At 40.0% G+C, this 15201-nt stretch overlaps 1 protein-coding gene across 4 annotated transcripts in view; it reads right to left on the bottom strand.

The window, feature by feature from the left end:
• Positions 1 to 6444: 6444 nt before the first annotated feature.
• Positions 6445 to 15201, bottom strand: part of SBNO1 (strawberry notch homolog 1) — a 33258-nt gene continuing 24501 nt past the window's right edge. For all 4 annotated transcript variants that reach the window (XM_054843855.1, XM_054843859.1, XM_054843858.1 and 1 more), the window contains 12 exons: positions 14439 to 14574; positions 13913 to 14025; positions 13741 to 13812; positions 13167 to 13266; positions 12561 to 12635; positions 12164 to 12310; positions 11990 to 12084; positions 11140 to 11232; positions 10543 to 10680; positions 9765 to 9841; positions 8797 to 8990; positions 6445 to 7858 (listed from right to left, as the gene is read on the bottom strand). In XM_054843855.1, coding sequence (XP_054699830.1) covers positions 7716 to 7858; positions 8797 to 8990; positions 9765 to 9841; positions 10543 to 10680; positions 11140 to 11232; positions 11990 to 12084; positions 12164 to 12310; positions 12561 to 12635; positions 13167 to 13266; positions 13741 to 13812; positions 13913 to 14025; positions 14439 to 14574 — 1383 coding nt within the window. In that variant the 3' untranslated portion in view covers positions 6445 to 7715. The remainder of the gene's footprint in view (positions 7859 to 8796; positions 8991 to 9764; positions 9842 to 10542; positions 10681 to 11139; positions 11233 to 11989; positions 12085 to 12163; positions 12311 to 12560; positions 12636 to 13166; positions 13267 to 13740; positions 13813 to 13912; positions 14026 to 14438; positions 14575 to 15201) is intronic.

Below are 15201 nucleotides of genomic sequence, written 5' to 3'. Positions count from 1 at the left end.
CCTGTAATACTGCCTACGAAAGCGAAGAGGGGAGCCCGCGGGGTCCCCCCAGGTCTCTCTGGAGCAGACACGCTGTGGGTCTTCCCTGCAGAGCCGCCGGCCAGCCGGCTGCCCTGGCAGATGCTGCAGCCTGGCAGCCACCGTGCCGGCCCTGTCATCGGGGGCTCTACATGTGTGCAGAGAAAGGGAGGGACAATCCCGGATGTGAAGGATTTACAGCCCTGGCAGACACTCGTCACAGGAGATAGCGTCGTCTGTAATTTAAACAGTGCAGTTTGAGGCCGAGATTTGCCAGTGATCGAACACAGCGCGGCTGAGGCACGAGCCACAGGCAGAGCCCCTGAGCCCTGAAGCGTGGTCCACCTGCCCAGAAGGGTTTTCAGGAGGGCCGGTCAGGCCATGGCATCCTCCCCAGGAGCGCATAGGCCTGGGACATGCTTTTCTTTTGCTGGGGAAGGAAGAAAACACCAGTGTTTTGCTTGAGTCCATCCTGGAAAGCAGTGAAGGGCCAGTGGGCCACACGTGGCTCAGCAGCCATCTTGCAGCCCCGAGGCCTGAGCTGGGGATGGGAGAACTGGGGGGCCTCACACAAAAGCAGGCAGGAGCTGATGCCATGAAAGTCCTGATCCCAAGTGCTGCTGGTGCGAAGCAATGCTGCCTGCTCCCAAATCCCAGTTCTCCTGCATGGGAAGGGTAACACCAGGGATGGTTTGCGGGGACCAGCTGCAGGCTCAGATCTTCGCTGTTTCATCACTCACACGTACCTTTTTGTTCACTCCAAAGTGAACTCCAGGGGAGATCTTGCCCAGGAGTAATTAAATCACTTGCACCCTAGTTTATGATTTACTCACTCTGGCTAATCTGATACAGATCTCTGTTTCATGCCCTGCGATTCATTGCATATTTAGCAGGCACAGTCAATTCTTCCAGCTTATAAATGTGGAAGAACATATAAACCAGACCTGGACTTCCAAAGGTAGAAGCCGTTGGCTCACGAGCTGCCTCTCTGGCATTTTGAAGGTGTATTATTTACATATTGGGAAAAAGCCAACCAGAACCTCTCTTAAGATGTTTCTCCCTTACTTACAGAACAACATCTATCGCTTTATGAAAATGAATAATTAAATTCTGAGGTTTGGACATCTTCATTCATTGCTGAGAACTTGGTATCATCACCTTTCCAGATTTGGGGAAAATGAGAACAAAAGTCAATACAAAATGATTCACAAGAATAAGATTACATTAGCCTGTTCATCCCAAACTAGCTCTTTGGACAAAGGAGATACTTGCATGCTCTGCGTACAATATGAAGAAGTTGGTACTTTCCAATCTCGACACAGTTTTTATAAACTCTCCTCCCTTTTTTAAGATCATTACAGTCAGCATTCAAAGAATGTCATGAATCTGCTCTTAACTACCAATAAAGCCATTTAATAAACCAGTGAAATTAAGCAGGTTAAGTGCCAGGTATTTAAATGGATTGAAAGAAAAAAAGTTTGGACTATTACAACATGACTTCTACTAGTCTGAGGGATCCTAAAATGGAGCAACAATGAATGTGTTTAACGTATGCAGAAGTATTGCTGAAAGGCCTTCCAGTATAAACAACCTACGTGGGTAAGTTCCACAACAGAAAATCAAAAGGGGGGAAAAAAAAACCCATAGTAGTAGTTAGTTTAATTTATTTAACCTTTTTTTACAAAAAAAAAGAAAAAAAAAACCTCAATACAGAATTCGTCATGTTCCACAGTTTGTCATTTTTGTGAGTATAAATCTTTCTAAACATTGCTGTAATATTTTATTGCCGGGCACTCAAAGTTCTGCCACTTTGCACAGGGACAGTTGGTGTGCGCAGGTATTGTCTGCTCGCATGGAGAACGTGGGCAGATATTGAAGGGGTTGGCAAACGTTTCCAGTTAGGGCAGGCAATAAAACGAACACGGACAATTCATCTTAAACGTTACATGTCTTTGGAACTCTGTCACGTTGGGACTATTAAAGGTGGAAGCTGAAGAAGTACTAATGGCGAAGTCCTACTTTAAATAAATGGTGTATCCTTTGCGCAGAGGTAATGCTCACAGCAAAAGTTACTGCAGGGTGCGGTGCGGCCCCTCTGCAGGATTGCAGGAAGATGCTGAGGCAACGAACACCCACCTCAAATAAAACTCAGTAGGCCGTGGGACTGTGTGTCAATGAGTGAAAAATAAATCAAATGACTTGGCAAATAAAAATGCCTGCAGTGAAATCTGGCATTTTACTGGTGATCCTCTCCAAATCAGAAAGCGCATACATAAATATGTATGTAATCAGAAACGGCAGCAGAAATGTCTCTTTACCCTTCCCAGTGCAAATCAGCTACAGGAGAGCTACCCTTCTGCAGATGACCTGTCTCACTGAAGTTATGCCCTATGCTCAGCAACACTAACCAACACTAACCAAACTGCCGCCTTAAAAAAAAAACTTAACACAGGTTGATTCGGGTATTTAAGCACCGCAGGACTTTTATAAACAAAAGACATCGCTTCAATCCAAATGTATTTCTATCTTGGCTAAGCTGCCTGCACGCACCAGATCCATTACTTTCAGGCTGCCCTCTTCATACAGACGTCTGTCTTCTGGAAAGAAACATCAGCGCCCTGTACACGTGCGGCACGCAGTTCCATAAAACCCCGCGGTATTGGTTCACAACACAGCAGGCGAAAAATTCCTTACACAAGTTTTGGCCTCAGCTTAAACCTGTCTAGTTCCTATTCTTGAATTTTATTTTTGCCTCAGGCTTTGTCCACTCAGAAATGATTTTGGACCAGTTAGGAAACAGCAAAGCACATCAAGTAAGTTCTTGCTAGGTTTTTACTTAGCACTCTCTTTAGCATAAGCTTTTGGAGATGATCTGCCCTCAGCAGTTCAAATTGTGGCTGAGACACACTGGTATTTCCAGTCTTTTCTTCCCTCCTTCACGTTTTTCTCCCTAAAGAGCGCTGTTGCTTTTCAAAATCGGTATACAACCTAAGCAGCAAATGAGGCCAAGGCTGCTCTCAGCTGAAGCGTCAGCCCTCGAGGTTTCCCATGTCTCGTTCTGCACTCAGGCATGTCTGTGGTTGTGCGACTTCATTACTTCTGCCAACTTTGTCAGTCTTTGCCATGAGAGCCTGTGACACAGAACTGTACACCATAGCTGCCAGTACATGACAAAAACGCCTCCGTTATTTCTCCACATTCATTGTTAGAGCTCAGCTTGACCACAGAAACTACCAGAAGTATCGTGCTGCTACTTGCAGCTGGACGCTTCCTGCCATGACTCTCCAGTCAATGGACTTTGCCACCCACTTAATTCAGGACACAACTGTACAGAGACCGTCCTTCCCCACAGAAGGGGAAGGGCAAATCCTGTGTGACAACTGCTGGAGGCTTAAGGGCTAAATAAGAGACAGACAATTCAAGGGATTTCTTATTTAACTTTGATATAAATATATGTATTTTTATCTGGCAATAAAAAATACGCACCATTATTTTCTAAGGTAAAGAAAGTTTTGCACATTTAGACATTACATGAAGCCCAAAACTTTCCCAGGTGCATCTTTTCTACTCTCCAATTACCCGCCTTCCTAGGGTGCTTTTAAGACATTTCATATGAATGTAGCAATCACTTTTACATGTTAGGACAGCGGGCAGGTCCTACTGCTGATGCATTTAATTCTAAAACTCGTGTTGTAGGAGCTCGCTGAATGCACAACTGGCGATACTAATAAGCAGAAGAAAATGTAAATGTATCTACAATTAAAGCTCAAGATGTGAAACGTACTGAAAAGACTAAAGAAAACAAACTACATGAAAATGCAAATATTTGTTTCTGATAGAGGCACTAAGAAGTGAATAGTACCAGTCACTGAAAGACATTAGGAATCCATTTCTCTCAAGAAAATGCATTATGCACTAAAAATATAGAACAAAACCACAAAGCATCAGAAGGATCGTGGCAGATGGACAATTCATAGTTTTGAAAAAAACGATGACAACATATGACATCTACAATGTATGCACACATCCCTTGGAAGTTTTATATATGCTATGTATATTTTAAAGTACACACAAACTGCCTGTTTGGCAGGTTGAGAAAATAGGAATACATCTTGGGAAGGTCATGAAGGAAAAAACCACAAAGAAAAACAAGAGTTATTTACATTCAATAATTCAGTAGCCTTTAACATCTCTATATACATACATACTCTTTCTATATATGTACAGACTGCGATGGGATCCGAATGAAGCTTATTCCAAACACAGAAGAAAAATACAAAACCCCTTAATAATTCACTTGACAAATGTTTACAGGTTGCAGAGCTTTCTTCATTTACAAAGAAAATACTATACACTGACGAGACAACTAGCATCTTTGGGGAACTCAAAGTCCTTACAAGATGTTTGTGTTCCCAATGGACCATACAGCAATCAGAAAAAAACAAATTGAAAACTTGCTGTGCAGAGGGGGGTTTTAGTGGGTTATAACTGCATTTACTGAGTCAGACATCTCATAAGTATGAAACTAGTTAACAAGTCAAAATTTAGTTGCTGTCAAGGGACAGTTTAAAAAAGAAATCCCAAAATTTCATCCCTTCAATTCCCAAGTCAACTTAAATACGTATCTTCCCCTTCTACAGCATGCTTCCAAAACTCACACAGTTCAGAAGTTACTACCATTTCACATTTAGCTTCCCCCGTTATCAGAGACATCGACCCTTTATAAATTTGATATCCATTTCAGATGGCGATCTGTAAGAAACAGGTCATCGCCCCACAAGTCAGAAAAACAGAGACCACTCTCACCTAGCTGAGTAGTCTCTATGACATGACAATCAGTCTCTCCTTTGTCTTACGGGCAGTGCTGCAAGAGGACACCATGCCTTATCCCATCCCCAGTGCTATTTATTACTCCTTTTCTCCTCCAAGCTTTAGCAGCAGCTCACGCAAGGAATAAACTACTACCAAAAAAACCACACCAACCACCGAGCAGGAAATTTTAAGAAAAAAAAAAAAAAATCTTTTCTGTAGCTTGAAGACTTTTTTTTTTTTTATGTTAACCTTTAAGATGTTAGAACACTCCAGAGGTGTGGCTGCAGATGTGTTAGTAGCTGAATGACAAAGCCAAGGCATTGATGGTGGCACAAAGTAGAGAGTAAGTGGGGAAGGGGTTTCTGGAATGGGAACAGTTCTTACAGATCTTTAAGTACTGTCGGGTTTTTGTTCCCTCCAGGGACATAAGTCCACAGGAAGTTTAGGAGGGTGTGAGCAAACAGCACATGCTATAAACTCCTGACATCAAGTCGTGTCGTTTGGTTATCAATACAGAGAATATCCAATTAATATCTGCTCATCCCAACACCCAGAGTTAGCACAGCAGGCTGAGAAGAGCACTTAGGAACTGACATGTATTTAAATAATGACTTGTTTAAAAAAAAAATCACTATTTATGAATCTACCACTTCTAGAACCATCTTACTGAGGATTAAAGTCTAAAAATACTACATTACCATCTCAGATGGTAGAAGTTCCTACACCAAATAATAATAATTTACAAAAAAAAAAGGACAGTGAAGTCCACACACAGCTTGCTGTTACTAGCTATTTGGTTCACTAACTGTTGCAATAGTAATCTGTCAACATGCTTCTCAAAATCCCTTTACATCCATTCCAGGGAAAGTATCTGGCATCCAACAGTGGGTACAAAACACATGAACGTCCTCCCCCACACCCTGGCTGTGGTCTACGCTTTTCCAGGGCATAATCAGCTCCTACTGGTATCACAACACTCGGGCAAGCTTCCCTTTACTGCCAGTGGATTAAACCACTCCCAACTCACCTACCACCTGCATTACAAGTACTTTACACATGTAGCAGACACCAGGGCAACAGGGAACATGTTGGTTTATTCTAGATCTGTATTTCCAGTCAGTCACAAATGTGCACAGGGGATTCACTCCCCTGACCAGTAGGGAGTGGGAGCCAGGAGCAGGCAGGCTTCCTTCCCCAACAAGCAGGTGCTCTGTTACCACATCGAGGTGCCGGCACAGGCAGCGTTACGGAACCACAAGCAAAGTAATTCACATAAGGGCACTCACTTCAGCCTCAAGCTGTGGAACTTCTGGCCCCTGGTAATTATGGAAAAAAAAGTCTTTATGACACTTTAATCTGGCTCAGGGAGTGTTTCCAGAAGTCACACAGGCTACAGTGGATTGCTGCTCTGTCAGGTGAACCTTATTGAAAATAAGCATCAAGGTTTAAACCCGATTTGCTTCTTGCCTTATTAAAGAGCTGAGCTGAAATATTTGGACTGCAAGACAGAAGCCAGGCTAAAGCAAACTGGAACATGCCAAGTCCTGTCAAATTCCAATTGTACAGACTTGTTAGTTTTTTTGGAATACAGTGATTGCCTAAACAAGACTCCACTTCTTGTTAGTACAATAACTTTTATTTGACATCTACAAGATCATTATCTTGTAGGTTTTTTGGACAGGTTTATACAATCTCAATTTTCAATAGTGCAACCTGTGCAAGCAAGAAATGACAAACATTGTCCTTCACTTTCTTATAAACATCTACTATTATAGGCAAACCAAAACTTACCCATATTATAGATAAGTGACTATTCACATTTGTACATTACAATTTCTTTTAAACAGCTCCAGATAAACTCTACAATGTCTTACAACATATTAAACAGTATTCAAGTTACTGGGTAACAGAAACAGCACATACAGCGGAACCCTCAAGTGTTTCCCCATTCTCTAATTTACAGCTCAAGTAAGGTTTCATCTTACAACTGACAAATTAAATTAATGAAGTAAAAAATATAAGATTGTATGCGAGATGGAAGTGAATTTGCACTTAAGTTTCCATAACCACCTCAGATTAAGGAAATGCTTCACTTTAAGGAAAATAGGCATCCAGCCATCTTTGCAGTACACATTAGGAATACCATTAATACATTAAAAATGAACTAATTTTAATTTAAGATGTTTATCACAAAAAGAACATGTTGTAGACTCAAATATATAACCCCCAGGAGAGAACCAGAAAAAATGCAACACCTGGGTATAAACACTATAAAAATGCAATAACCAATGCTGTACAACTAAGATTGTGTTTCTCTCTGAATTCCTGTCTCTTGTGTTTATCCTGTCCACGCCCGTTTCCAAAGACATGCACTGTCAAACAGAAACTGGGAAGGAACCCGAATGCATGATGTGCAACCTCTAGGTTTCATGCTTTTATAAACTCATAAATTGAAGAGAAAAACCCAATATATATTTTCTATATATATACTCAATACATGCATTCGAGGATATCTCCCACAGCAATGGCATCGATGCACTGCGTTAAACCCTGAGCACTGTATGACAAGATAAAAATAAAGCCTGCTTGGGGATTTTCAAGCATTTTCAAACAAATTGTGGTTTGTAGCTTAAAAGGCCAAAAGTAAAAGCAAACAGGAAGCACTACAGAGAGCATAAGGAAAGACAGATGCACCACCATAAACAACTGCTGGCTTTCAGTTCTACCAACCTTTTTAGATCTCTTTATTCCCAAAGTATTTGAGAGCACACAACTGAACTGAAAAAGTTATATTTCTTTGGAATCTGTCCCTGATTTTTATGCAAGTGATATGCTTTTACAGCCTTTTCCTCAAACGCCAAAGTCAACACCTGTAGTCTGTCCTCTTATGCACTGTTGAAATTGGTGATGCTTTGTGGGTGATGCTGCTGCCATATCTGCTGCTGTTGTACTGCAAGCTGTTGAGACTGGTCTGACGTTGACAGGAGGTTTACAAGGGGTGATACGCAATTTGCAGGAATGATCAAACCTGGAAACGGCAACAAATTGATTGTTTCATAAGCACGCAAACTTAATTTGTTCATTAAAACCTCAGGCTGACGATCCCACCATTTAATTTACCTAACAGTCACCAGTGACTGGTTTCCAATGTCAAGTCTAACCAAGCACAGCTACAAGTTCAGCTTCTCACCAAAATCACTAGATCCATTACATCATGAAGCAGTAGAAAGAAGTTGCCATTTTGCCCCTGAAGACAAGCTTTATTCTTATGGTACCTGCTGCCACATAAACCCAGAAGTCAGCGATTTTTGCTTTTCTAGTCTCACAGAAGTTATACTACCACAAAAGTTTAACATGAAAAAAATCTAGTTTCAGTAACTTAGAAAACTGTTACTGGAGTAGGAGCTGCCATGGTATCACACAGCACAGGATGTCCACGTTTAAAAGAGATACAGAGATTTCAGCCTTTGTGCTATGAGGGCTTCACTAAGAGGTTTAGTGACAAGGAATGACATAATCATCTTGAAGTCATTCTAAACTATTGATTACACGTGACTTTCAGTAGCTCAAACCCCATGAAAACAGCCACTGTGAGGGCTTACTATTCTTTGTCAGAAGCAGGGAAAAAAAGTGGAGCCCTTAGGGTTTCAAAGGTAGGTTGGTTGGAACTGGCTGAATACAACTTTTTTGTTCCTAGTAAATTAAAAGAACTGAAAGAGTAAGTGTTCTAAAGCCTGGCTGAAAAAAATTTCTTCCTTCTTTAACCTGACTCAAAACAGGATTTGTACTACAACTACATATTTCCAACAGTTGTACTTCTGCCCCTTCCCAACATACACAAATTGACAAGCCCTTTCTCTTGAAAGCAGCTTTATAAAGTCTCCTACGTGACTCTCAACATAGACTTGTAAGTTACAACTTCCCTCTACTCCAAGATGGAAATAAAGGAGCAGACAAGCCACTTACCTACGATCCTCTGCCCATCTTCCGTTCTTAGACGAACTATTTGCATTTTCACATTTGTACCACTCACAGAGGCTAGAACGCCTTCTACTTTTGTCCAGACGCTCAATACTGAACCACACAAGACATAGTAAGTTCGACAGCGGAGTCCCACTTCACAAACTAATCCCAAGCCTGCCTTCTTACAATTGCCTCTCCTACAGTAGAGACAAGAAAAAAAAGCTTTCAGAAGAATTCTGCAAACAGAAAGTATCTGATTCACTTAAAAATGAGATTTGAAGTTATTTCACATGTATTCACAGTTGAGGGAGGGCTGCAAATACACAGTAAGAGAAGGATACTTTATCCACAGCATGCCTCTAATGGTAAAGCTTTGAGAAGTGAGAGAGAAGTGAGACCTTACAGTACAGACAGAGCTTTAAGCCAAAGATACTACTCCGTTAGATCACCTGAGAACCTGAATCTGTTACATATGAAACTGGTATCTAATCAGTATATTTCAGAAGCTCCACTATTAATCTGAAACTTCTACCAGGTATGCTGTTCCTCAGGAATTCAGACATCAGCTGCTGAGTTCAGACACACTGTTAGAAGACGCAGCAGAGGAACACCTGTTTCTGACATCTCATCTCTACCTGAAGTACAAATACTTCCCCCCCCCCCCCCCCCCCCCCCAGTAACATCTGAACTATCCTACCACCATGATAGATCAGAACACTTAAAGCACAAGCTACTCCTGAGACATTATACTTCTACTGGATTACAATTTATACATAAGCATCCATCTAATATATGAAGACTTAAAGGGCAAGTACAAAGCTTCATGTTTCTGCCCAAAGGTTGGGTCATTAGACTGGTCATGAGACAATTTTTCTTAATTAAAGAAACACAAGATTTCATGTGAGTAGCAGAAGTAGTGATAAAGTTTAGGTAAAACAGTTCAAAACATCTAGGTGCATACAAATACTAACCAATACGCGTGGGTGCAGGTATCCGCAGAAGAATTGTACTGCTCTAACCAGTGTGGCAGAGCATCTTCGGAAGGTACCTGGAAAAGTCATTCAAAATGGGAATAATAAACTAAACCACATCAAGACGTGCATAGAACAAAAGCAATTTGGTCATTACTATGAGAAAAGAGGGAGCACCAACATCCTGATGACAAAGAGAGGTGCATTATCCTACATTATAATGATTTCAGGCTATTCAATGGGAATGCCATCTCAAAGGATGAGCAAAATGCTTGAACATAGCAGAATCTCCATAACACGACTGGCAGAATCTCAGATCTTTTCCAAGAATCAACCTGATTTTCAGTTTCCTCAAGTTTTTACAAATTTAACACTATAAAAATTGCTTAAGTGTAGATATTTTACCAGCCTCTAAACAAAAGAATCCATTACAGTATTTAAAACAGACAGCTGAAATTTCAGCATCATTATTTAGAATACACAGTACATAGATGCTTATTTAAGAACATGTTTGTACACCTTACACAGAAGCAAGACTTTTCCTTGCTAGACCCTAAACCCCTCATTTCATATTGCTACATCACAGATTATTTATATTCAGAAAGCTTTAGCTGGAGGAATGCAGAAACCACGTAGACCCACTTAAAAAGACCCAAAGACAAGTCAGTCTAGGTTTTTTTTACTTGCCAGAATTATACACAAATACCAGAAAAAAGAAGCCCTTACATTTTTTTCAATTTTTGTTAAAGTTTAACACTAGCATAACTTTAATGGTTACCTTCTTGTATTTCTTTTTCAGGTCTGCACATGTTTCTAGTTTGAGTTGCTTCCCAGTATTTGGTCTGTATACTAAAAAAAGCTTCTTTTTAGGATTCACTTCTTTTACTAGAATAGCAGTTTTCTTGTTATTTCTTATCTGGAAAAGACAAATCAAAAACTTTGTAAGTTTAAACATGCTGACAGTATCTACCTTAAGTGATTCCTTACTGTGTTCTTTACAGAGTAACACTGTGTGTGTGCAAAAAGACAACTGGTAATAATAAGGACACCTTTAGAAGACAGTACCACTAACCTAAAGGAAAAGTTGTGAGGTTAATGTAGAGTGAAAGCATCTGGTTTCTTGATGCAGGTTTAAATAAAAGCTATTAATTTGGGCTCACATTCCTATCAGAAAGTATCCTGAGCAGCTAAAAAGGAGTGCTTCATATACTTAGCATTGGAAGCAAACAACATGCATATTTATGTAAGATTGAAAGCATTTTGCAAAACTGAACAGTAATTAATCCGAATAAGAAATTTTCCAGAGGAGACAGCATATTTGGTTAGCCCCCAAAAAACTTCTCTGAACATAATTCAAGAGACAAAAGGATCTTACCTGTAGCGATAAATAAAATCCATCATCTGGACCCGTCTGCTCTGCCCACATCTTAGTTGCTTCATCCCAAGACATTCCTCGCTCTACACTGATCTAGAAGACAGCCATGCAGGGGTATTTCGGAAACAGGCTTTACAACAGTCACAGACACAGCAACTAAAGAACCGAGAACCAAATACTGCCCAGTGAAAGGCCTGAACCTCCCCTCACTCACCACATGCTTAGCTCATTGCCATGTGTCCTGGTTTTGGCAGGGACAGAGTTAACTTTCTTCCTAGCAGCTGGTGGTGCTGTGTTTTGGATTTAGGATGAGAATAATGTTGATAACACACTAATATTTTACTTGTTGCCAAGCAGTCAAGGACTTTTCAGCTTCTCACACTGCCCTGCCAACAAGAAGGTGGGGGGCCCAAGGAGCTGGGGGGGACACAGCCAGTACAGCTGACCCAAACCAGCCAAAGGGATATTCCATACCATATGGCATCATGCTCCGTATATAACTGGGGGTTTGCCAGGAGGCAGTGTGGCTCAGGAACTAGCTGAGCATTGGCTCCAGGTGATGAGCAATTGTTTTGTTCTTTTATAATCATTATTATTGTCCTTCTTTTCTGTCCTATTAAACTGTCTTTATCTCAACCCGGAAGTTTTACCTTTTTCCTTTTTGATTTTTTCCCCATCCCACTGTGTGTGTGGGGGGAGTGAGCAAATGGCTGTGTGGTTGTTTTAGCTGCCTGCCGGGTTAAACCATGACACCATGTTTTAAAAAAAAAAAAAAAAAAAAAACACCAAAAAAAAGATCAGCAAGCAAGTTTTATTAGCTCATACAAAGGGGGGACCAGAATTAACTTACTGTGTATAGTTCTACATGTCCAGAGGTAGAATACCCAGGAGTTAAAAACTTCTTAACGTCTGCCTTCCTTACTTTCTCATCCCCAGAGCCCAAATCTTAAAAGGAAAGGACACAGTTATTCTGTTTCTCTCTTCTTACTCAAGTGCAAGAGTACTGAGAAATTGATTTACTCACCTAAGATGCCCATATCATATCTTCCATTCTTTTTAGCATTTTGAATAACTGCATTTAACGTGTCAGAAAAGTACTGGAATAAAGCGTTCTGCTGATGTACTTCCATACCAAGAATTCTATTCAGAAATTTCCCTATGTTGTTATAATCTTAAAAAAAAAAAAAAGAATAAGAAATACATTAGGTCAAAGATTAAGTTTGATGACAAGCTCTCAATCAGTATTCAGAGTCTCAAAAAGACTACTTAAATCCATTCTTTCAGAAATGAGGAAAACATTCTGAAGCTCTCCCAAAAAGTCACGTAGATAGTTACAACTTCAGTTCTGTTGCTAGGAATCCACTATCATGATATATGATATTCCTAGCGACATTCTAAAGATACACTAAACCCATAAATACCTTTATCAAGTGTTAGTATTCCAGATCTGTCTTCTACATTTATCAAGCCTACGCCAATCAATCCCTGACGAACATCTAGGAAAAAGAAAGATGTTAAATCATAGCTGCTTCGCTGTCTAAAAATAAACCAATGAAGTAACAGCTTCTTTAGCAATCTTGTTTCAGGAGCCAATTCAAAACTTCTGACACCTCTTAAATACATCACTCCCAATTTCTGACTTAATATATCAATAAACAAGACAGAGCTTTGCCTGCTGTCCTTCCAGGAAGCACAGGCAGGGAAAACTACTAATAGCACTATACATGAGCCCACAGAACAAGATATTGCAACAGATAATGGGAAAATGAAGTTAAAGAACTGTATTAATACTTTAGCCAAACATATATAGAATACGCTTTATATTGAGAGAGTTTATATATCTTGTTTCATATGTGAACTTCAACATTAAAGCAACATGCACAGGAATAACATTCAGCAAGAGCCTACCTGGGCCAGCTGATTGGTTTAAATAATAACAATGTATTCTAGCTCTAAAATTATTTGCATTTTCTGTGTACTGGAGAACAATCAAAAGGTAGCTATTACATCCAGTGAATTATACTTACCTTTGAAGAAGTCTCCAGGAAAATCAGGAGGTGGCGAGACCATCGGGGAGTCCAAGTTCACAATGGATTTCATGACAATCTCTAAAGCATTTCTGCCATACTGTACAAGAAAGAGAAAGAAGTTGCTCTAACAACATGATCTGGTGTTTGTGCCTCAGACCCAAGCATACATGGTTTAACAAGCATTTGTAATTCACAATAAAACATTTTTCTCTACAATAAAGGAACGCTTTTCAACTATAAACTACACTATATAAACAGCCCATTCTAAATTTCTAATTAGAATTGCCAAATTCATCTTTCAGTTGTGACTGAAAGGACACATACCATTTACTTAAGACTTGTATTGTTAGCAAATGCAGAAAAGTAATCTACACTTGTATTTGTGTTCCATGTGGTTTTGCAAACAGAATTAAGAATGCTTTCTGGCTCTCTCAGAAAGAGGCCTCCTATCAGGAAGTAATACAGTTGAAAGTAAAACCCTTCACAGGAGGTGGAAGAAATCCTTCCTCAGCAGGTCACGTGGGGAATAAGCACCACAGTGCGAGCTTTCAAACAGAAACAGAACCATCACCTTGTTGTCAAAATTGAATCTGCTGAGGTCTCGAGTTTCTGTAGCTCGTCTGTCACCGTGGGTGAGGGCTCCCTGTTAAGACACACCTTTGTAATTACATCAAGTTTTAAGAAAAAGAAATCTAAGTTGTATTTTCTCACATGAAGGATCAGACTTCTTGAAACAATCTTACCAAGCTCTCCAGTCTTTTTGCAACTATAGATGCAAATCTTTGCTCTCCTGCCAATTCAGAAATTAGGAACACGTACTCTGGAGCAGTCACTTGGTTGGATCTATGAGTTCTTCCTGGATAATTAAGTAGAAGCATATATGTTAAATAAATTCCACTCCACTGAACATTTCTAATAAACTGAATTGTGAAGCATAAAGAAAAAAGCTAAACTTAATCCTGCTGAAAATTAGTTTCTGCTGTAATACAACCACTAGAAGATAGTACACAAATGCTCTAGAGTTGTGGCAGCTTTCATAGACACTTGATACATGGAAAAAACCCTAAGCTGCAGTATAAGTTTGTTTGCTAGGTTTCTTTTAAAACTTTCAAGACTATTAGCTATGACTATAAAGCTGATTGTGTTCACAGGTAAAGGAGATTGGAAGGGTCCTTAAGAGGTTGCTTAGTCAGTCTTATTTCCAATGAATGAGCAGTAAATTCAGTCAATATTACTGAGTGAGAGGAGGAACACAAAAGAGTTATTTACCAAACTGCTGTATTGCTCTATCCGCACTCCACGGCAACTCCAGAGTCATGTGAACTCTCCGTCTCTGATTCTTAGCTCTACGGTCTGCTTGCAACGATATACCAGAGCTGGCAGCCTCCGAGATTATGGCAATGTTCTTTTATTAAGAAAGGAGTTGTTAGTTAACAATAAATCTAAGATCAAGCTTCAGTTTTCAGTTTCTAAAAAAATTTAATTTGAGAATTACTACTAACACGGGTCTGGAATGGTTTCACTGTAATTTGGTCTTGCTATTGCAAAGGGAGAGGAGAATATGTATGGTTCTCTCTATCAGTTAGAAATGCTAATGGATTTTTTTTGAGTGAAAGGAGTGGCTTTCACTTTACTTTTCAGCAACACCTTCAGGTGCAAATGAAGGCAGGCAGTATGTTGCAGTCTTGCCATTCCAAAGGGCAGGTTTCTCTGATGTTGGCCTGCACTTCAGAATGAAAAGTAGAGAGACACTGGGAGACTTGCTCTGACAGCAAGCAACACAGAAGATAAAAGTTGCTGCTAATACTGTATAAGGCAGAGTATGTGGCCATTCTAGTATCTGAATGCATTTGCCTTGAAAGAACATAAATGTTTTGTCTGTGCACAAGTCACTTACAGGAATTGAGTATTTATACTCAAGTGTAATAACAGACCATAGAAGTTCCACCCAACAGCTACATTTACTTGATTTGCCCTCTTGTGGTAGCATGTCCCAAATGAACCACAGGAAAGATTTTTGGTTTTTTCCTTC

This window comes from Grus americana, chromosome 16 (genome assembly GCF_028858705.1).
Source record: "Grus americana isolate bGruAme1 chromosome 16, bGruAme1.mat, whole genome shotgun sequence".
NCBI lineage: Eukaryota > Metazoa > Chordata > Aves > Gruiformes > Gruidae > Grus > Grus americana.
The sequence above is the reverse complement of the archived record's forward strand: the minus strand, read 5'-3'. Positions and strand labels throughout refer to the sequence as shown.